This window comes from Etheostoma cragini, chromosome 3 (genome assembly GCF_013103735.1).
Source record: "Etheostoma cragini isolate CJK2018 chromosome 3, CSU_Ecrag_1.0, whole genome shotgun sequence".
NCBI classification, from domain to species: domain Eukaryota; kingdom Metazoa; phylum Chordata; class Actinopteri; order Perciformes; family Percidae; genus Etheostoma; species Etheostoma cragini.
In genome coordinates, this window is record NC_048409.1 from 23687148 (window position 1) to 23710782 (window position 23635).

The 23635-nt window shown below is 40.3% G+C and overlaps 2 protein-coding genes across 2 annotated transcripts in view; both read left to right on the plus strand.

Annotated features, from left to right (window-relative positions):
- The first annotated feature begins 193 nt into the window (after positions 1 to 193).
- psmd2 (proteasome 26S subunit, non-ATPase 2) lies at positions 194 to 12513 on the plus strand. The gene is made up of 21 exons (XM_034865087.1): positions 194 to 451; positions 2154 to 2210; positions 2301 to 2465; positions 3433 to 3554; positions 4170 to 4394; positions 4528 to 4686; positions 4961 to 5105; positions 6044 to 6104; positions 6838 to 6984; positions 7085 to 7191; positions 7622 to 7749; positions 8580 to 8667; positions 8776 to 8938; positions 9209 to 9310; positions 9498 to 9649; positions 9781 to 9864; positions 10360 to 10528; positions 11077 to 11171; positions 11273 to 11399; positions 11537 to 11655; positions 11769 to 12513. Exons 1-21 carry the CDS (start codon positions 329 to 331, stop codon positions 11949 to 11951), a joined length of 2721 nt encoding a protein of 906 aa, XP_034720978.1. The 5' UTR covers positions 194 to 328; the 3' UTR covers positions 11952 to 12513.
- A 1835-nt stretch (positions 12514 to 14348) lies between these two features.
- LOC117942360 (eukaryotic translation initiation factor 4 gamma 1-like) overlaps positions 14349 to 23635 on the plus strand; it is a 36126-nt gene continuing 26839 nt past the window's right edge. The window contains exons 1-8 of the mRNA XM_034867772.1: positions 14349 to 14378; positions 18389 to 18442; positions 18730 to 18851; positions 19832 to 19918; positions 20555 to 20587; positions 21480 to 21500; positions 22017 to 22211; positions 22558 to 22660. Coding sequence (XP_034723663.1) covers positions 18777 to 18851; positions 19832 to 19918; positions 20555 to 20587; positions 21480 to 21500; positions 22017 to 22211; positions 22558 to 22660 — 514 coding nt within the window. The 5' untranslated portion in view covers positions 14349 to 14378; positions 18389 to 18442; positions 18730 to 18776. The remainder of the gene's footprint in view (positions 14379 to 18388; positions 18443 to 18729; positions 18852 to 19831; positions 19919 to 20554; positions 20588 to 21479; positions 21501 to 22016; positions 22212 to 22557; positions 22661 to 23635) is intronic.

Below are 23635 nucleotides of genomic sequence, written 5' to 3' on the forward strand. Positions count from 1 at the left end.
AAATATATCATCCAAAACTGGAATGCGTAAAAAGCAACACTAAAGTGTATTCTTCTTGGGGTATTTGAACGTCTTTGAAAGTAAAATGGAATTAAACGGAACATGTATTTTTTTTTTTCTCAATCGTAACCTAGATCGAACGGGTGTTACTCGAAGTTCCCGTGTTTCGCAGGACCTGAAATAGACACATCCAACGATTTTAAATCCCCACCAGCAGGGGCGGTAAAGTGAAATCACAACACTTTTTCTGTACTGAAGAAGAAGCGGTCCGCTCACATCAGGCTTCCTCAGTTCCGTTTGGTAGCCGACAGTTCATAGAACCGCAACTATGGAGGAGGCAAAAAATAAAGAGAACAAGCAGACCGAAAAGACCGATGAGAAGGAGAAGGGAAAGGAAAAGGGGCAGCAGTCCTCAGGGAAGGACAAGGAGAAGAAAGAGGAGCAAGAATTGGTATATTGGGGGTGTTTTACTCATACAATGTGTGCTAAATAACGTCACAGTGGCTAGAGGTATTATTTTGCCTTAGTCACTGCTGCTTTGACAACATGGTTGAGCAGGCCGAAGTCATTGTCATTTATTAGATAACGTAAAGGCTATCAGTAACTGTACTCTAATATCATATATAAAGCACCCTTACCTTGATTTGTTAAAATTTTGCGTCCATAAAGGCTCATAGCTAGCTGAACTCGACCAATTAGCTAACTTTAGCCTAGCTAGCCCAACTCAGCAGGGTAAGCTAACATTAGCTCGCCCGCTGGTCTGTACTGCTATGTTAGCTAGCATGTTCAACTAGCCATGTTTAACATTGAATAATGGACACAGTAGCTAACGTGAAGTCGAATAAAATCTTACACTTAATCTGCATCAACCTAACGTTATATCTAACCACTATAGACTGTCTTTTGTTAGAATAATTGTTTTTCTTTATTGTAAAATAAGTGCAATGACAAATAACCATAGACCTAGCTAATGGGAGTCAAGTGGTAGCATTCACGTTGAACTAGCCTAGCTATATCAAGAAAAAAATAAAGGATTCATCCGTTAAACCATTTACGCTACACAAAGAGTCCGTGTTGCGGTTTGATTGATGAATAGTTTATGTATTGTTGCATTTGTTTCAGAAAAACTCCAATCCGAAACAACAAAAAGATTTACTTTTGATAAACAACTGGCGTCATACTTGTTTGCTCAATATTGACCACTAGTACTGGCTGTACTACCTCTTGCACTAGACAACGTTAGCCTCTATAATTGACGAATCACAAACGGGCATATTTCAAACAATGTTTATTATATTATTCTGAATATATTAATGAAAATAGTTAGTATCGTTAGCTTGTAGTCGTTTTTATCAGTTAGCAAGTGTGAAGTGTCACTCATCAGATTATTTTTGCTCCGGTTAGTTGAAAGCCATGTGATATTTAGTGAAAACATGCGAATTAGTTGCTGTCTTGTTTATGCATTGTGTAACATTCTGACACCATGCAACTACAAGGTCAGACTTTACCAAGTTCATTTTTCATTATTTTTGTCCCTATGGGTTTAACAGCAAATATTCAAAACATCACTTTGTGCTATGCTGCTAGGCAGCAACAACATTATTCAGGTAGGTGTCAATGCCAGGTGTTGATGCACAATTTCAAGAAGGCAACGTACAGTAAATAACAAAACTTATTACATTATTAGTCTTGCTTTGCCAGATCTTCCTCCATACCGCGCTGAAGGAGAGTCTGGCTACTCCACACAGCATTTGGGGATGGGATGGAAAACGCTCTGGTTTAATGTCATTTCTTTAAACCAATCGGAACCATCATGGGCGGCGCTAAGAGAGCCCAGACTGGACAGATAGTCTAGCTAGCTTTTGCAGTTTACCCTGCAGAGATCTGAGGAAATTCAACAATAGTCCTCATTAATCCACCGAATTCCAATACAGAGAGAACGGTAGGAAATGGAAAATGCATGCTTCCGGCAGAATTTCTTGAAGCACCGGAGCAATCCTGGAAGTGTTACATGAAGTATACATACTATTACCTTTTCATCTAAAATCTAAGGACATCCCTCTCCAACAGTGGCAAATAAGGCTGTGTATTTGTTTTACATTTTTTATAATTTTGATTAATAACATGATGTTGTTCTCTTCCCTACTTCTCAGTCAGAGGAAGACAAACAGTTACAAGAGGACCTGGAGATGATGGTGGAGAGATTAAGTGTAAGTATATATATTTTTTAATATGATTCTTGTGTGTTGGGGTGTAAACCCTTACAAGGCAAAAACCTCACAATTTCTTTACGTTGGCAGGAGAAGAACACAGAGCTGTACCGTCCTGCATTGGAAGAGCTGCGCAGACTAATCCGCTCCTCAACCACCTCCATGACCTCAGTACCCAAGCCGCTCAAATTCCTGCGCCCACACTACGGCAAGCTCAAAGAGATCTATGAGGGCATGGCTCCTGGAGAGAACAAGGTAAGGCTTTACTTTGATGCTGGAAAATTTATAAATTCATGCTTCTTTTTTTTTGACAATTTTCTGTGGAATCACCATATTGGAAATAGTGCACAATTCTTTTGGGCACAAGAAATGCACAGGAATATGCTTGGCAATCCTGATGTAGTTCAAAACAAATATAGTTTAAAGGCTAATGCAGATATATGACTTGACGCTATAAATGGTTGAAATTTTCTGGTATTCCATATTTGATCAATTTTATCTTCAATTTCTTTTCTCAATTTATCGATTACTTGTTTGGTCTGTAAAACTACAACTGTAAAAATAGACATTATCATTTCCCCTGAGTCTGATGGCTTCTAATGCATTTCCTTTGTCCACAGTCCAAAACAAAAAACATGCTCAGTACATTACAATATGAGACAAAGAAAACCTAAAGAATTTGAGAAGCTGGAGCCTTCAAATGTTCAGCATTCTTGTTTGAAATTTGACCTAAACGATGGATCAAAATAGCCGCCAATAAATTATCTGACAATCACATATGGGTTCATTGACTAATTGTTGCAGTCTTGCCTAGAGACCTTAAGTATAAACTAGGACTGCACAATTAATCACAATCGTATCGTAATCGCAGTACGGATTACTGCAATATCCAAATCGCAGGAAGGCACAATATTTGTTAATGGGAATATATCTGTTAAACCATTCTGAATGTGGCATTGTGGTGCTGCACAGATGTCCCGGCCTACAAATTGTATCCTACAGACAAAAATAAAATAAAAAATCTTTGTTTGGTACAGAGCCTCGCAAAAATCCCACAATAATCATTTGAATTTCTTCTGAAAATAAGAATGATACAAAAATGATCATTACGTCCAATATCGTGTATTACGCAAGCGCAATATCAGTTACAATAATCACATTAGACATTTTCCTCATATCCTGCAGCACTAGTTTAAACTGTAGATGGTGTTTGTGTTGGCAGCGTTTCTGTGCGGATGTGGTGTCAGTGCTGGCCATGACCATGAGCGGTGAGAGGGAGTGTCTGAAGTACCGTCTGCTAGGCTCCCAGGAAGAGCTGGCCTCCTGGGGACATGAATATGTCAGGTAAGACGAGACTCGGCCAATGCATGTAATGCTCATGTGGTTATTAGAGAAGCTGCTTTGTAAACTGAGGATATGCAGATATTCTTTGATAATTGTTTCTTAAGAGGTTTGGTTCAATGTCAGTTCAGCAGAAAAACAAGAAAAATGGGGGCTGTTGATTGCTATCAAATTATTCAGTCCTTTTTTTTTTTCTTTTTTTTTTTTTTAAATGTCAGTGTTCAATTTGCCAATCATAATGATAGTTAATGCCCATTAAATATGGACAAAAAAAACAGTGTTTCAGCTTTTCATAAAGAAAAATGAAAGAAGCTTATGAGAAAACTAGGGGGACAGAAGAGCTTAGGCTCTATTACACTTCTTTTTAATTATGTCATGACAAATTGTGTTTGGAAAAAGAAACTGATGTCCTTTTCTCTACAGACTATCAGGGTTGCCATAAGACACATTGTGTGTGGAGTATGGGATAACAGTCACTCTATAAAAAATAAGAAATTATAAAGTGAATGGCTGACGTTGGGGGGAAAAAAATCGTAATGTCTTTGGACACCTTGTTCTGTGTCTGCTAATGGCATAATTCAAAAACATTGCACTTCTTCTCTGTCTGCCGTCTCCCAGGCACCTGGCTGGTGAGGTAGCTAAAGAGTGGCAGGAGGTAGAGGAGAATGACAAGACGCAGCAAGAGACACTGCTGAAACTAGTGAAGGAGATTGTGCCCTACAACATGGCCCACAATGCTGAACATGAGGCGTGCGACCTGCTGATGGAGATTGAGAGGTTGGACATGCTGGAGGACTACATCGATGAAAATGCCTACGGAAAAGTCTGCCTGTACCTCACTAGGTATGTTCAGATTTCACACTGTGCTTAGAAAATACAAGCCCTATGTATTAGCATGTAGCATACAGTTCAAAACTCGGGCTGGTTGACTTTTGAAATATGCCCATTCCATCTCCTGTCTGCATCCCTCCTCCAGCTGTGTGAGTTACGTTCCCGAGCCAGAAAACTCAGCGCTACTGAGATGTTCCCTGAACATCTTCAGGAAGTTCAACCGTTATCCAGAGGCCCTGCGCCTGGCCCTGATGCTCAATGATGTGGAGCTAGTAGAAAACATCTTCACATCCTGCAAAGACATGTAAGCACCATAAAAGCACTATTCGTAGAGCACTTAAGATGGCCACGCTAATGATAAAAGTTATTAATCTATCAAGGTTTATGGGCACAGCAATGTGTAAAGGATCAGTCCCATCTTCTTCAAATGTGTCTTTTTGTTTTCGACCCTGTACTTTTCCTGTAATTATATTGTTATAGTTAGGTTGACCCTTCTCATATGTACTCTCTTTGAAATATAAAGCCCACTGTGTCATAGTGGGTGGTGTATGAAAAACTACCTTATATTTACCATGCAGAGTTATCCAGAAGCAGATGGCCTTCATGCTGGGTCGCCATGGCATGTTCCTGGAGCTCAATGAAGACGTCGAAGACTACGAGGACTTGACAGAAATTATGTCCAACGTGCAGCTCAATAGCAACTTCCTGGCCCTGGCCAGAGAGGTAAGACAAAAGAGGAGGGAAGAAAAAAATGAATGTTATTTGAGATAGAGGAAAAACAGGACAAGGGAGGCTAAACTTTGACAGTTTTTAACCAGCTTTGTATGAAAACAATGTTGGTAATTTGTGTAAAGTATGGTAAACTTTCATCTGGCCAAAACCTAGATCTTCATGCACATCTCCCCGCTCAGACGCATTTTGCGTCATCCGCTGGCTTGAGGGCTACAGGTTTTACTTCCGCATCCAGACTGTACTAAACCGCAAAACTAGACAAGATCAAATATAAACCAAGACTGTTACTGTACTGCGATTTCTTGCCTAAAATGTTTTAGTGCGTTGGCAATAATTCAAGAGTTTGAACAGCTATATAGTTCCTGTATAACAAAAACAAAGCCTGTTTTTTCCTTTTAACCTTTTATTTGTTGAGGTAAGTCAATTGAGAATAACTTCTTATTTGCGACGACGACCTGTCACATACACACAGTTACACATTCATACCTGGAAGCTGCCCAGTACAACCACAGTCTGATCTGCTGGCCACTGAGTGGCTCAAATGAAGCGGTTGGGGCCTTGCTCAAGGGCTACTCTTTCACTTTCCCCACCCAGATCTTTTTCCTGTCGGTCTGACGACCTCTTGGTCCTAAACTCTCTTCTCTATCCACTAGGTCTGCCCCATAAATGGATGAAACTGTAAAAGGCAGCAAAATAGGCAGCGCCAATCAAATATGAACCATGGTTTTGTTACTGCATTGCCTATTTCTCACCTACAATATTTTTAGAGACATATTTTTAGCTTACTATTTAACTTTAATCTTGCGTCACACATTGTAATAATACTGATTAATGGTTCAGAAATGTAGGATTATGACCTAAATTTAATGTCAGGATGACTCGACACATTTCACCTTTTATTAATAACACACTCATCTTGTCCTCTCCAGCTGGACATCATGGAACCCAAAGTCCCAGATGACATCTACAAAACACACCTGGAAAACAACAGTAAGTCCAAATCTGCAGGTTTTGTGTGTGTGCTCAGTTAGGTATGGTATTGGTGACAGACAACTCATTTCAAATCTGTCTAGATTAGAGCAAGTAAAATAAGGTTGCTGCTGTATTTGTGGTTAATGGCGTTTTTCCATTACATGGTACCAGCTCAGCTCTGCTCAACTGCTGTGCCGCGTCCTCCTTTTTCCATTGCAGATTTTAGTACCAAGCGGGGCGGATAGTCATGGCGGCGCTGCAGAAAACTGCTGTGACATAACGCCACACACACACACACACACAAGCACACACGTCTAAGGTGTGTTTTTATTCTTGGCTGTTCCCTCAGCCAGAAGACAAATTAAGTTTCAAAAGAAGCTGGAGGCAGCAACAAACACTGCTGGCTAAGCTATTTATGAATGGAGGGTTTGTTCAGGACACCCCCATGTGTCGCTAGCAATGATGCATTGATTAGTGACGATTCTTTCCGTCCAATCATTAGTCTGCATTTTTTCACGTCACCTTTTGGTATCACCTCAGCTCGCTTTCAACCTCGACGTAAAAAAAGTACCTGTTAGCAGGTACCAGGGACTTTTTTTCCTAACAGAAAACAAAAAAAGGCGAGTTGAGCAGGTACCATGTAATGGAAAAACCCCATTACTAACCACTGTGCCAAATAAACTCAATTACTTTTGTGTATTGGTTGTTCATTATTTGGCACTTTGCATGACCTTTGTGCCGTATGTGACAGGGTTTGGAGGAAGTGGCTCACAGGTTGACTCTGCTCGTATGAACTTGGCCTCCTCCTTCGTGAACGGCTTTGTCAACGCAGCTTTTGGGCAGGACAAGCTGCTTACAGATGATGGCAACAAATGGTTGTACAAGAACAAGGACCATGGTAAATGAGAACCCACCCTTCACAAATATTTGTGATTTCTGTATTCCAATGTAGGATAATTTGATTGTTTGGTGACTACAGATCATATAAATGTCCTCAGGTATGTTGAGTGCTGCAGCCTCCCTTGGTATGATCCTGCTGTGGGACGTGGATGGCGGTCTGACCCAGATAGACAAATATCTCTATTCCTCTGAGGACTACATCAAGGTAAACATTGGAAACCTTTCTGTAGTAGTTTATTTATATTACTTTCTAATATTGATGTGGGGGTCATATCACAACCTTTTCAGGATGAGCTTTTACAAATGTCATTTCCCCATCTTCAACTTTATTTGCACCTCTTTTTGTCTTATCTTGGTACTTTCTAAGTGAGATACTCAACATGCCATCAGTTTGAAGTGAAAGGCACTACAACAAATACATTTTAAAGTTAATACATTGGGTTGACTAGATTGCAACTATGTCAGGATTGCTTCCTTACGGACTTTTGACTTTGACCTTCTGAACATGATATTATCTACTAACTTATGTTTCATAAGATCATTCCTCTGAAGGAAAAGCAAGCATTTAAAGTGTCTTCCTTGTTCCCTTTTTTTTTTTTTTTTTTTAATATAACTTGCGTCGTGTCTCTCTGCAGTCTGGTGCCCTCCTGGCCTGTGGCATTGTCAACTCAGGTGTGAGGAATGAATGTGACCCGGCACTCGCCCTGCTCTCTGACTATGTCCTTCACAACAGCAACGTCATGAGGATAGGAGCCATCTTTGGGTGAGGAGAGTGTTCACATGTAGCAAGTTAAACATTGAAACGTAACTCTCGCCAAAATGCAACCTAGGCTTTTTTTTTTTGTGAATGACGGAAGCACCACTTTTAAGATTTATCGTATTATAGTTTTTCGGTCAAATTACCTTTTGAATGGCAGAGCTAGGGGCACTGCTATGATAGCATCAAAATCACTATTTTTAAAACACTAAGAAGGCTCGACACAACATGAAACTTCCGCGCCCTTGACTATTTTTGACTTGCAGATGGATGGTCACTGGAAAAAACAACAGCTACTGTGAGTTCTTAAAACCTTTCTTTTTAATAAGCTCTGTGTACACAATGTTCTCAATGCTTGAGTTCATGTGTAGAGACGCTGCTGATACTTCCAGCTAAGAGTCATGTTGTGTCGAGCCTCCTTAATGTTTTAATAGTGATTTTGATGCTATCATAGTAGTGCCCTTAAAACTCCCATTCAATAGGCCATTTGACCGAAAACAATAAAACTGTAAATCTTAAATTTCGTCAATATACTTTTAAACAAAGGTTTGACTCGGGTACATTCCCAAAAAGACCCTAGTTTGCATTTTGGCGAGAGTTACTCTTTAAAGCATATTTACACAGACATGTTCCAAATTTTACAAGGAAAATGTCTTGGCGGGGTCTTGGCGTACAGGGCTGTTTGTGGCCTAGTTTTTCTACTTATCTCTACCTATCGCTTTGGTGTGTTTTTTGTACTGCTGTTAATACTTGAGTTTCTTCTCCGGAGATTGTAAAGTGTCATCTTATGATGCCACATTATGGCTACGTCTTGATCCTTGTCTTCTTGTTTTCAGACTGGGCCTTGCCTATGCTGGCTCCAACAGAGAAGACGTCCTTTCTCTGCTTCTCCCAGTCATGGGAGACTCCAAATCCAGCATGGAGGTATGGCTGTGTGATCTGTGTTTGGGATCTTCTCACTCCACATATGTTTCGCAGTTTACCAACATTTGCTTGTGTGTGTTTGTGCGCCCGTGTGTGTTGATTCTCTAGGTGGTTGGAGTGACTGCGCTGGCATGTGGTATGATCGCAGTAGGATCTTGTAACGGTGATGTGACCTCCACCATTGTCCAGACCATCATGGAGAAGAGCGAACTGGAGCTGAAGGACACATATGCCCGCTGGTTGCCTTTAGGCCTGGGACTCAACCACCTGGGTAAGCATGGACAGGCCTCAGAATGACTAACTACAATAATAACAAGAGATTGTCCAAAACAGCGTGACGAGGAGTTGCAGTGGCAAAGTATTTTAAGCAAAACAAAACTAAGCAATATGTGATGTGTGACCGCTTCTTCTCAACCTTTGTGTAGGTCATGCTCTGTTAAAGAGGCCAATTCCATGATCACTGTATATTATCACCATCCGTTATCACCCTTTTTATTATAGCTGCTGTAACTATTCTGTTCGTGTTACTCACTAAACATAGGTAAAGGAGAGGCGATTGAGACGACCCTGGCAGCTCTACAGGTTGTACCTGAACCTTTCCGCAGCTTTGCCAACACACTAGTGGATATCTGTGCATATGCAGGTCAGTCACAAAGTTCTGGGTTCCAGCCCTCCGAAGCAGTTTTGTTGTTTGCAGTCATGGAGATATCCATCACCCAATCTTTGCATTTATTCACTGCTAAGTGCTGATCTACATAGAGTGCAGTGTCTGCGGATTCTAATCATCATCAAATCTTCACAACTCGTTGTATAATTTGCATCCATCTCAGGTTCTGGTAATGTGCTGAAGGTGCAGCAGCTTCTCCATATCTGCAGTGAGCACTACGAAGCCAAAGAGAAGGAAAAAGAGGAAGACAAGGACAAAAAGGATAAGAAGGACAAAGATAAGAAGGAGACTGCTGCGGACATGGGCTCCCACCAGGTAAGGACTAACTTATTACTGTGATTATCGTCAATCATCAATGTTTGGCCAATTAAATAGTTAAGTAGTTCTTATCAGCTATGTTATGCATGATTATGAGGTCTTGTTATAATTGTTTGTTTTCCTCTCAGGGTGTAGCTGTTCTTGGTATTGCCCTGATTGCCATGGGGGAAGAGATCGGGTCTGAAATGGCACTGCGAACATTTGGACACCTGGTCAGTAGCACTGATCACAGTAGAATTTCTATTCTTTTATTTTCCTTTACCTTTAGTGAATGTTATTGTTCTCCCATCTCAACACCTCTCCTTTCTTATTCTTTTGATCTTTCTGTCCACTGAGTCTGTTTAAAAAGAGACCTTTTTCATCTGGTTGTCTTGACTTGACTTAACTGTACTTTCCAATTTTCAGACTTCACCATCTGCCACTTTTCCCCCATTCCTTTGATCCCCTTTACATCATCAGTATTTTTTATCCTGGTCCATAGATTTTTTTCTTCTCTTTATACTCTGTTATGGTCTGTCATTTGTTACTCTGTTCTAAATTATCCTGATGTCCAAACGGAATCAGACAAGATCCTTGCATGAAGACTTCCTTTTTGTCATGTGTCAACTATGTTTACTGAAAAGTTACTGCTGACTTAGGCAATTAAAATAATTAACGCCAAATATTTCTTCCTTACTCTGTCATTGTCTCTGCATTCATATCACCAGCTGCGTTATGGTGAGCCCACCCTGAGGCGAGCGGTTCCCCTTGCCCTGGCTCTCATTTCCGTGTCAAACCCTCGTTTGAACATCTTGGACACCCTCAGCAAGTTTTCTCACGATGCCGACCCCGAGGTGTCCCACAACTCCATCTTCGCCATGGGCATGGTGGGCAGCGGTAAGTCGGGTTATAGGGATTACATGGAATAATGTTAACTGTGTGTTAATGGCTGTGACAATACTATAAACACCTGTCCTTTTTGTCTTCAGGGCTTTGATGCACAGTAGACTTTTAACCAGGAATAGATAGCTATTGTAATAGTAACACTACCAATATTGGTATCAAGACTTGCATATGTGTTTTGCTGTATTAAATAAAATCATCAAAACTAAAATATGATGGATAAATATTAAATTAAAAGCAATAAATCTACCTTACACTATTTAATAACAAATAAACACCCTCTCACCAAAAAACTTAAAAACAATGTGTGTAAAAAGTATTTTGAGTACAAACAAGATGCTGTTACAGACTCCAATGATGTTTTTCACTAAAATATTGAATAAATGTGTTTAATACTTTAATCTATTGTCCTTTTGGATAAGGTGCAATTCAGCCTAGAGGCGAGTTGAGCAGGTACCATGTAATGGAAAAATGCCATTAGAGTGCCTCTAGTGTTGACTTCCTCAACAGATTTAACTCTCCATTTTTTTCCATTTACTCAGGCACAAATAATGCCCGTCTGGCTGCCATGCTGAGGCAGCTGGCACAGTATCACGCCAAAGACCCTAACAATCTCTTCATGGTCCGACTGGCTCAGGTGGGTGGTAACACAAAAGGCCCTCTGTACGAGACACAAGGGATCTTTGCGGAACAATTGTTTGTACGAGTGATTATTGACCGCGGTTTGTTCCTCCACAGGGTCTGACTCACCTGGGCAAAGGCACACTGACACTCTGTCCCTACCATAGCGACAGGCAGCTGATGAGTCAGGTTGCCGTGGCTGGACTTCTCACCGTGCTGGTTTCCTTCCTTGACGTCAAGAACAGTTCGTTTATTTTCCTCCTGCTGCTTTTGCCTCAACTTTCTGCTTCCACACATGTGTAACATTGTCCTTTTACTGTTTTAGAATCAGTGATTGCCCTGTGTAAACCTTCCCCTTGGTCTTCACTGTTTGCATTACAGTAATCCTGGGGAAATCTCACTACATTCTCTACGGCCTTGTCGCAGCCATGCAGCCACGCATGCTGGTCACCTTCGATGAAGAGCTAAGACCACTACCCGTGTCTGTCAGAGTTGGACAGGTGAAGCCTAAGAAAATTAGTATTATACTGACTTTTGTAGAAATGTTGCCAGTCAAGCTTTGTTAATATAGTTTGATGTTTAACATGAGTCTGTTTGTATGATTTGTCTACAGGCTGTGGATGTCGTGGGCCAGGCAGGCAAGCCAAAGGCAATCACAGGTTTCCAGACCCACACCACACCAGTGTTGCTGGCTCATGGAGAGAGGGCTGAGCTGGCAACAGAAGAGTACCTACCTGTCACCCCCATTCTGGAGGGCTTTGTTATCCTCCGCAAGAACCCCAACTATGAAACCTAGACCCTCATTCTCACTGGCCTCTCCCTCTGTTTGTAAGGGTAGCCCTCCATGGCTCTTGTCAGTTGTTATATTTAGTTATTTACTGCATGGCTGAAAAGAGCAAGGCAGGTCTATCCTTCTTCCTTGCTGTGTCTTCTCACTGTTGTCTGTGGCCCAGCTCCAGCAGTCATTAAAAAATGGAAGGTTGGGGTCTGGTTAATTGGACTGGGATGACACCGGGGGGGAGGAGTAAAACTGGGACCTCATCCACTCTACATTGATGGTTTCCTCATTGCCCTAATTTTGTTCCACCTCTCCCATGTGTACTGAAACAACTGTTTGACTGACCCGGGCCAGTTCAAAGCGGGAACTGTTCATCACTCTCCTGTATATGTCATCAGTTAATGAATAACAGCTGCTCATTACACACCAGAGCTTCAAATGTTTTCCTTTCCCCAACTACTTTCATCCTCAAACATCTTTTTGTAATTAGAGCATTTAAAAGTATGTACGTTTATCTTCTGTTTATTTTTATTCTTTTTTGGTTTTGTTACAGTACTGTATAAGGTTGAATCAAAAATAAAACTGAGATACACATGTTGGAAATGTGATGGTTGTTTATTGATTTCGATGAAAAGTATGTCATACCTGGCTTTTTATAACTTAATTAAACTTGCAGAGTGCTGTCATTCAAATTGAGCAGCCTGCAGGATCTACACAGGGAGAAGCCGTTCAGTCATCATCAGCACCACCTAGGGCTATGAAAAGTCTTATTTAGCATATTCTACATACAAATAGAAATCCATATTTATATAGGAAAGTAATTACAGATTGGTTTAGAATTTAATATATCAATGTGGGAAGTAGTGTGCTCAATATCCTCGTTCTCCAGAGGACTTCAGAATCTTGAATAGAATTCTGATTGAGAAGAATTCTTGACTTGTGTTTCTTTCTGGTTGCTTTACAACTGAAACTATAAATTATGGGGTGGTAATATGACACATGCCTTTGGTGTGGCAAACCTGGATTTTATTCCCACTGGGAACATCAACCAATGTGTCCTTGAGCAAGACACTTAATCCCTAGTTGCTCCAGAACTTCTGATTATATAGCAATTGTAAGTCACTTTGGATAATAGTGTCAGCTAAATGTAATTTCATGTAACCTATAAGTAACAAAAGTGATAGCTTTGTGTTTCTGAGATGTCTGCTACATCCCAGTTAGCTGAAATAAGTTATATATTTAAAAAAAAAACTTACAGTGGATATGATTACTCAAACAACTGCAATTAGGCTTTATACATTTTTAAATATGTATTTCTATTTCTAAAACTATAAACAGCAGATACACGTACCACTTTGACCTCTGCATCCCGCTTCAGGGCCTGCTTTAAGTGTCTGACAATACACCCTGTATCCTTGGTCTTTCATGTCACCAAGTGCAGTTTACCCTGAAAGACATTTGGAAATTTTTAATTTTTTTAAAGTATTTAGGTTTTGTTTTTGAAGATGTATTGTTGACACCAGTGCATGGTTGTTTTATGAGGCAGTTTTAATTCTTATATTCTGACATCCTGCACTGGCTGTTCTAACCATTTCATTTACAGACTTGTCCTATGAACAATGCCTGAAAAATATTTTTGCTTTAGTCAAGATTTACCCCATGAAAATATTTTAAAATCAGTTTGCACAGCAATTGTGTAGCTTATAATAATGGAACCTATGTATAACCTATTTATAATTTCACAATAGTCCTTCTAATGCATGTTGGAAAAAATGAAGAGATCATTAAAGTGAAATTAAACACTTTTTATCTTTATCTGGGGAAAAAATGGAATTTGACTTTATTTTAAGAAAAAAGGTTAATGTCTTGGGTACCATTAACATATAAAAATGCCTCGAAGCAGGTTATTCACATGCAAACACAATAAAGATAACACGGATGACAAAAGATATGAAAATATTTACAGCTGAGAACATGATTACTGGGAAGGTTTATTTTTCTTCACATTTCATCTTGTGAATGTAGAAATATGAGACGTATGTATCCCATATTGAGATTCTAATTAATTATTTTGAAATACTAACTAATTATTTTAAGATATAAAAACATTATTTTTAGGCATTACGTCATTTTCTTAAATATCAATTTCATTATTTTTTAGATACTATCATTATTGTGAGATAATACATCACTAGTTTTTAGATACTAGTTAATTATTTCTGAGATACTAGCTCATTATTTTGAGATACTAGCAGCTAACTCATTATTTTGAGATACTAACTCGTCATTATTTTAAGATACTAACTAATAGTAATGATTTAACTTACATATCTATGTATTTTCCTACTGGAAAGTTTCACGTGATGGGATTTTGCCGGAATTACCTAGCTACCAGCTTCCGGAAAGGTTTTCCGTCCGTCCGGCTCTGCGGACTCAAGGAGAGAAGGTAATGCCACAGTCCTGAGCTAAATTGATTATTAAAATGGTCAAATTTTCAGATAGGTGTCAATTCTCTATTTTATAGAGACTTTGAAAGCACAGTCAAATCTATGTTTTGCCTTTTAGTGTGGAGATTTACTTAGCTGTGGTGACTTTCTTCAATGGTTTCTGCTGATGGTGTTCCTGCTGTGTTTTCAGGGATTGGCTAGCTAGCTGGTTTCTAGCATTCAATGCTAATGCTACGTGGGTGTTCTTTCTTCACTTTAGCTAACGTTAGTCCAGCTAGCAAGTACACTACGATAGACAGCCAAGAGGAGTCCTTACTCGTGGGAAGTTACGGAATATAATATATTGTGTGTGTAATATATTATGTTTAATAAGCGACGCATAGACTGTCGCATCACAATGTTGTTGTGTTTGCCGGTTAACGTAATTTCTGCTGCTAGCTAGCCAACATTTTGTTAGCTAGCTAGCTAGCCACAGTGGCTTTATAGGTAGCAGTAGGTTAAATCACACTGTGTGTGTTGAAGCCTTGTTTTGCCCTGGTACCAGCCTGCTGGCAGAAAGTGATGGGAATCGTGTAACGTTACTCAGATTTGTCTGTTGACAGTTGTCATTGTAAATAACATGCACACTGATAACTTGATACCTGAAACCATGTGATGGCAAAGCAATGTTGATGCCAGCAATTTGAAACCATTTGTATCAGGCAGTAGCTAAATTATTACAGGTGGTTAACATATCTGGGCGTGCCTGTTCATGCAGCATGGTTTCACTTTTTATGAATCAAACAAACGTTACTTCTCTGGTAAGACATGCATAACGTAAATTACAATCAAAACGAGATTTATTGCCAAAGTATGTTTTCGCTTGCCTGGGATTTCCCTTTGTGTGTTTGGTCTATAAGATAAACATCGTTACCAGAATAAACAATAGAGCAAAGTACTGCAACAGCTAAGAACATACGTTTAAATATCCCATAAAATATGGACAGTGTAACTGTTTAAGGCTGGCCGGTTTTGTGCAGGGTGTGAACAATATTAACCTGGTTGTGCTAAAGTTCACAGTATATATAGCTTCATTTATAAATTGTAGACTTGAAGGGTTGTAGACTAATTTAACAGGGTAGTTGTTTTGAACCTTGAAGCCTGTGTGACACATTCATTAAGGCCTGGATGAGTTGGTTGACAGGTTCGCGGTGCCTTCAGGTTAGCCGCTGGAATAGAAGTTATGCTACATGGGAACTTGGTAAATGTGGGATTTCCGATCAGCACCCCCTGTAATGCATCGATGTAAACGAAGGCTGTGTCGGTGGTGATGTTAAACTGGGCGAGATGAACAGTCGTCTGACTCATTTTGGATAGTGGCTTGTTAGAGTAACATTACTGATTGTCACGACACCGCTATTGCAGGAATGTACAAGCTACTAAGCGATAGCCACCTCCTTAGCTTGACAATTATCTAGGTTAGTATTCCCATTCATTGACACGTCCCCCGTCTGGTCTGTCTTCATAGTTGAGTCCTTAAAACGGCGTTTGTTTAGTATGGTTATGTTTAGGATTTACATTATTATGGTAGGTGGTAGTTGTCATAGCCGATATCGGCTGAGGCGTGGTTGGCATGAAGCCGGCAACTGGGGTGTGCATCGCGCCAATAGCAGGAGAAACCACGTGGTAAATTTAGATTGGGCCTAGAGAAGTTAGCAACATGGCTAACAGCACAACATACGGCAGCACGTCTTCACAACCATAGTTGTATGTGTTTTGGCATGACCGAGCGTTTGAGAGGTTATTCGAAACCCCATGCAAACAACTGTCTTGTCGTCCACTGCGTGTTTGTGTGATTACTAGACAGGCAGACACGCCCCTGTGGCATAGGAGAAGTGTCCCACAGGTTTAGCAGACGGAACACCGGCGTTTTACCAAGGCATTGTAGCTTTGTATGAGAGTTGCAGTTGTCTGTTGACTCTGTGTCAAAGTGTTTGTTTAACGGACGACATGTTTAAGCTGTTTGTCGAACACTTCACCCTGCTTGCTGCGGAAGGAATGAGGCTGATGTTGAGGGCTGGCGACATGTGACCTTAGCCGAGAATGTGGGTCCAAAATGGATGCAGTTTCTATGCATGTAACTGGCACCTCAAAGCTAATAGAGGCAGATGTTTATCCCAAGTCTTTGTCTATCTAGAAACATTTATCATTGGTTATCATTCACCAGCCCAGAATCAGCCCAAATAGTATGCAATGACCTCATACATGCTTTATTGAGAGTGAATGAATGTAACTAAAAGCAGAAGTGCAATCACATGACAAATACATGTTTGTCAGAACCAGACTGTCACAGTTTGCCTGACATAAGGACACTGCTAAGCTTCCTGTTGGGAATCTTGTAAGCGTAGAGTCTGGACATGTGTGGGGTTTGACAGAATGTTACGGCACAGGGCGGTAATATACTGTAAAAATAATGAAAATAAAAATGAAGTTAGTAGGCGGAGTAGATTTTTAGCAGCAGTTGAGGAATCACTTTGTGTCTGCATTATAAGTAACCATGTCCAATGAATGGCGTTTGCAAAGTATCTTCAAGTCAGATAAAGCCACTGTGTATTATTTTCACTGATTTCACCAGGCAGTAAAGTAGGCTCAGTTCTCATAGTATTGGGAATAGGCCATTTCAGTAAACAGGTAATTAGCCAGTGAGTCTAGTCTGTGTGCAGACCATGGAAAACTCACAGTGGCTACACTCTCTATAGGTTACATGACTTCTTCAGCAAAATTTAGCCCAAGCAAATGTACTCCGTTTCCTCCTTAGCAGGTCAGGGGAGTTCACGCAGAGGCTTATGCAACAGTTGAAGGAGCATGTTTCACCATTAATGTTGGTGGTGGCTGGACCTCCACAGTCCTGCAGACCAGACCAGCTCAATTGACTAGATTGCGGGTGGAATAAGGTGTGGGTGCCTTGCATTAGCTTTCTTTCCCGTAAAACAAAGGTTCTTGCAGAAATGGTGGCCACTGCGGTACCCCACTTTGCTAGTTCTGTAGTGCTGCACACTGTTTTCATAATTTGTTTTGGTCACTGCAGACTAACCATTGTGGTGTTGACAGTGTGCATCACTGGGCCAGTAATTGTTTAAGAAGCTGGCCACGTCTCGCTACCTAAAGGTAAAGCATTCCCCCAAAAATCTCAAAATTTTTACTTTGTGACACCAAGTTAAAATCTGTTATCTTTTTTTCTTCTTCTGTTTGGTTGTTGGCATAGTAGTCATTGTAACCACGGTGATTACAACCACTTCTGCAGCGTGATTTCCATGGTGATTTCCACTTCTTTGAAAAAAACAAAAGAAAAAAACACCCAGACTCATCATGACTCAGGCTTTTTACACTGCTGCTTGCTGTGTGTGTGGGGACAAGTGTGTATCAGGGAAAATATGTGAATGTGTGTCTCGGTGACGGATAATGTAGGCTTTGGCTATAAATACCAAATCTGTCACCTTTGCAAGGACCATATAACGTAAAGATGATCACAATAGAATCATGAAGTTACCCTTCAGTCAGTGGAAAAAGAAATAAAAAGTCTGCATACTTTTAATTTCATTATGACAAAACACTTTAAATAAAACTTTATAGAAAACTATATGTAGGCTTTATTTCTTGAATTGATCCAATGCATTGGATTGGTATCATTGCCAGTAGTTTCTTAGTTACTAATATAAACATGTAAGATTGCAAGTTTTTAAACCTTCTACAAACCTACAATATAATGCAAATGTGCACAATTCTAAGAACGGTGTTGATGTAATGGTCTCCACTTTAGGCAACAGCTATACTTTTATCACAAAACCCTCAACTGTCTGTAATATGCTCTTCTCAATGTTGTCAATCTTTACGCTGTTGTCTGTTCGGTACATAGTCACTTCTTTGGTTGAAAAAGATTAGGTTATTGTGGATGCTGTAAAGTAATTGGAATGTGCTATTCGCCAATATGCACATTGTTAACAAGGTTTCTCTTACTGTCTGTCTTTTAGGAAAAAAGTTCCTTAGTGTAACTACACTTAGGACCTAAAACAATTCATAAATGTAAGTATACATATAATCTGTGACTATTAACAAGAAATGCAAACCTTGGGTTGAAATTTCCAGTTAAATCTGAATTTAACTTCAACACTAAACACACTAATTTCATTTTATAAAGACCTTTTCAAGTAAACCTTTAACCATTCTATAAAAACAAAATGTACCACATTCCACTCTATCCTTTCTGCTACATGTTGTTCTACATTGTCAGTCATTGGTTCTCACTTGTGTGGTACTGAATGTGACAATTCACCTTAGATCCATCTAACCCCTGTTCTCTCCTCTGTCAGTTTTGTGCACAGGTCCACATCCGCCTCCCCATGCAGAACTCCATGAAATGAATAAAGCACCACAGCCCATAACAGGACCCCCCTCCATCCCCCACCCTGCCCCCTCCCCCGGCCTTTCACAGGTAAGAAACTCTGCAACTTAACTTTGTTTCTCAAAGAAAAATGGCTGTTGTGACAGTGTTTGCATTAGGTCACCAGGGTCACCAAGGGCTGATTTGACTCATCGACTTTCAGGAGGCAGTCCTGCTTTGTGTGCTTGTAAGGAATAGCACATTGTACTATAATGTACTTTCTGGTAGAGTGGTCACAGCAGCCACAAGCCATTCTTTGGTATTTTGTGATTCCATGATGTGGAAAACACGGACAGTAATTAGGTATAACAGTTAGTAAAGAAGGTTCTCAACTGTAAAACTTGGAATATTGTGGAAATGCCGAACTGTGGATACAGTTTTAGAAAGATCAGAGTTTTCCCTAACATTCAAAGTATTTTTTTTAAACAGAAAAAACTATGCTGCTATGTTTTGTCGTCATTTACAGGCATGTTGCTTCTGTTCTCCACTCTCTGTGTTGGTGTTTCACTGAATGAAGGGCTTTGCTCCTGCACGCGCGCGCGCACACAGACACACGCACACACACACGTCATGTCAAAAAGAATGGAATGTTTTTCATTCGTAATGTGAAGTTCCAATGTAAAAGCACCTTATTTTACAAAAAGTTGAATCTTTTGTTACATCAAATATATTCTATTCTGAATGAAATGGAAAAGAAATAAATGGAAAATAAAACCGAATCTGAAATTTTTGAAATTTATGAAAGTGCTTTCATAGGACCTTACTCAACCATGCAGCAGAAAGTCGCTCAGCATAGTCGTTCTCCATAGTGATTAGTGATGGTATCAGAAATATCTACTGCCATGTTTATGAGTGCTCCCCCAGTTTGGAGAAACAGAACGGATGCCGATATTGTCAAAGAGCAGAATAATTTGACCACAAATATCGGCCTGTGTATCTGTGCACTTGTTCACCGCTTACTACTATTTTGCCTCTCTATTTCTCTTGTGTCCCACTTTTCTGCTGTTGATATCACTTCCTATCTCTTGCAGCCCTCATTCCCCCCTGGGCAACCCCCTTCTGTTGTGTTTGCCTCCCCACCGCCTCCACAAATGAACCCAACACCACAGCCCCGACAGGTAGGCTGACCACTGCTCATCTTACCCACTACTATGGTGGATTTGGCTCAATTCCAGAAAAAAAGGATATTGTTTTTCTTTGGTGCATGACAAATTAAACATTTGTATTGTATAATTCCCAACCCCCACTTATGTTAGATGACTAACAGACAAAATCCCACAAGATTAAAAAGTTGGGAGTGTGTAAGACTGTGTCAAGGTCTTATAGTTCTCCTGCAAATGTGCCTGTCTGCAAGTTTGCCTTAATTGCTGCTCACTGTACACTATGTTTTATATTAAGAAGTTTTGCAGCTTCTTGAATCCATCTGTTAATGTTGTAGAATGCCTGCATGTCTGCCTATTTCTTACCAGTTCTGCACCTTCTTTTTACCGTCAGTGTCAACATGTCCTTTGTACTCTACCTCACCCAATACCACTGCTTAGTATCCAACATGCTCACACTAACCCTATCTACTTGGGCTGTAATTTGTGTATTCCCACCAAACTCTCACGGTTCCATTGTTTTTTGACTGTCTGAACAACAGTGTTATGTTAGCCTCTAGGTGCAGAAGTGGAAGATGCCTGTCAGTGGAGAGTGAAGCATGGATCTTGTGCTTTGGTCTTTAACCTCTGTCCTATCTGCCTCTCCTCCTCTAGTTTGCCCCAGGGCCCCGACCTATACACCAACAGGTACTAACAGTACAACAGTCTAACGCGAGGGGGGGGGGGTTCCATTCTTTAACATATTTTAGAAGCAGTAGAAAATGTGTGCATTGACACATACAAACAGAAACGTCTGGACACTCTCACTGAGAGCTGCACTACTGTTAGGGGAGTTATTTGGGCCACTATTATCACTTTCAGGAAATATTCATAAATAAAATTAAGGAAAACTTATCAGAATAGTTTTTCAAATGTGAAACACAAACGTCTTAGTGACACCTAATTAGGGAAACTCTTTATTTCATGAAATGATACACAAACAATTCCGATAAACCCAAATAATATGAAATAAACTAGCTTGATGGCATATCATTTTATTTACTGGTAATACATATGTAACACTATGTTATGCTATTTTTAAAATAGGCTTTTTTATTTCACCTAGTGTAGCTGGGAATGCAAGTGCCTGTCTTAATTATAGCTGTAGCTAAATATAAGTGCGTAATAATATCCTCTGTAAAGCTATACCTAAACACAGATGTTTGTCTATCCTATAAAAAATGTTCTGAGAAAGTGATTTGAAGTTTGATATCAAAACAAACTAATGAGAAACAGTCTGTTTCTCTCTCTTTGTTGAAAACGGTAAACATCTAGGTGATCAATGCCCATCTTCCTATTATATTAAGTTTTAGATTGGATCTCAGTCAAGAGTAACTAGACCTAGTATATTAGGATTTACTGCTCTGCCTATTATCTGCATGCTGCTTGTTAATTCACTGCTTGGCTCAGAACTGACAGTTTTCTGGGTGCTTTGCTCTAACTGATTGTGGTGCTCTCTTTTTCTCAATCCTTCTATTCCCACCCTCTTTTTGCTTCCATTTGATTTGTCTTTGTGTGATCTGTGTTTGCGCTGCTGAAGGGAAGCTTCAGGTCGCTGCAGGTAACTCAATGTCCTCTTTCTTCCAGTTTCACCTGTCCTTTTTTTCACCATCTTAAGGTTGCGCATATGTATGTGTCTTATATTTGGCATGTGTAAGTGCTTTGTTGGCTTGGTGTCATTTTGCTGGCTATGGCGGTTAGGTCCGAGGCCTGCAGCAGAATGTCAATGAGGAGGCTCTGAATGAACCAGCATTAGCTGCTTTATCTCTTCAGGCAGGCAGGGCCAATATGTTTCCAGTTGGAGGCTAGCCATAGAATCACAGACAAACTATGAGCCTAGCTATTAGGTTGGACAAGCTAGTTCCACTTGGTCCAAGAGATAAAATCATACAAGGGCATGGGGGATGGTTTTTATGTCGGCGGTCTTAGAAAGGTAACTATTAATTTATTTGTCTTTCTCTCCTAACCTTACTTCTATCCCATTCCTCTTCCCACATTGTCCTGTGGCCTCTCTTTTGTCTTTCCCACTATCATCTACATATTTTCTCTGCCCTCTAAATCCCTGCCTCCTCTCTAGCCCTATTACACCAACAGGGCCAGCCTGCCTCCCAACAGTGGGCCTCGGGGTGTCCCTCCGAGCAGCGGCCCTCGGCCCGTGACGCCCACCCATGTCTACCAGCCGGGCCCTGGCTCCCAAATGATGATGATCCCTGGGCAGCAATTGCCCTTCCCCAGCTCACCACAGGGACCCGCCTACTTTATACCGGGACAGGTAGGGGGAACAGACTGGGGCGTGTCTAAGTAGCTGCCAAATTTTCTTTTTTAGCGGAGGTCGATGGTATGGAGACGACAGCTAACATAACACACTCCACCAAAGCTTGGCTCATCTAATCTCTGTATAATGGAACTTGTGTTGTGTTTGTCTTGTTTTGAAAAAAATCTGAAAACATTGATTAGTACCTTTTTTTTTAAATTGCCTAAATCTGTGTAATGTGAAGAGACGGAAAAGCGTCTTGTTGTGCAAGCCTACATTTGTACTCAAAATTTATATTGCTCTTATGACTGTATCTGATGATATTGTCCTGTCTTTCCTGCTCCCTCTTCTTTGTTTCCTTTAGTACCGGTCAGCAACCTACGTGGCCACACCCCAGCAATACCCAGTCCCAACAGGCACCCCAGGCTTCTACCCAGGCACGAGCCCCGCTGAATATGGTACTTATGGTAAGAGGCTCTACCTTGGGCCTCACCTGAGCCACTCACACACAGAGACACTTAGCAAGGTTGTTTGTGACTGCGTTGCTCTGGAAGTCCAGGCTTTCTTCATCTGCTGCCCAGTTTTTGCCTAGTCCTAGGCTTCCTGTATGGTTTTGTATTTCACTTTACATCAATGTTTTCAGAAGAACATTTATTTTTTCTTTATAAATCAGGCTTATTATGTATTGTTCTTAATTTTGGCCTTCTTTATCTCAAGTCAATTCCTCAAGTCTTGTCAGTTCTTTCGATGCTTCTTGTTGCTCAGGACTAGTTAATAGGAAATGAGAAGTGATAGACCAGCAGTTTTAGAGGCTGGAAAGAAATATTGTACCTTCTCAGAAGATCTGCATCCAATCATGCACACACCCATAGCTGCTGTGCTTTAAAAAAAAGATGACGTAGCAGAATGTGTTTTGTTTGTGTAAGTTCCTTAAAACCAAATAGCAATGACATTTCTCTAGACTGACAATTGCAGTCTAGAGAAAAGCCAAAGTCACAGTCACACAGAAAGAAATCAGCAGAGAAGACCTTCTTACCATCCGACATAGAGCATATGACCATAAGGAAATGCAGCTATGAGACTTGTGTTGTCACTGAGAGGTGTGGCTGCATTTTGAAAAATGTTATAAGAAGCTGACTATTGTAGTCAAAGCAGGTTGAACGAAAGAAAAAAAGCATGTCAGCATAAATAACATCTGCATTGAGCATCCCAGATTAATGTCCCGAATGTAACCATAACTCAAAGAATGTAGCTGTCCTAGTATCTTACTTTGTGTTATTTATTCCAAACATGCTCTGTTATTATATTACTTCACATCTACTACTAAAAACAGTAGCACTACATATGTTTGCTGTTGATCCCATGTGTTGTCCCACCCTCTAGAGGTATATGTGGGTCATTACATCACAAGAAATGATGATGCCCTGAAAACAAACTTGCTG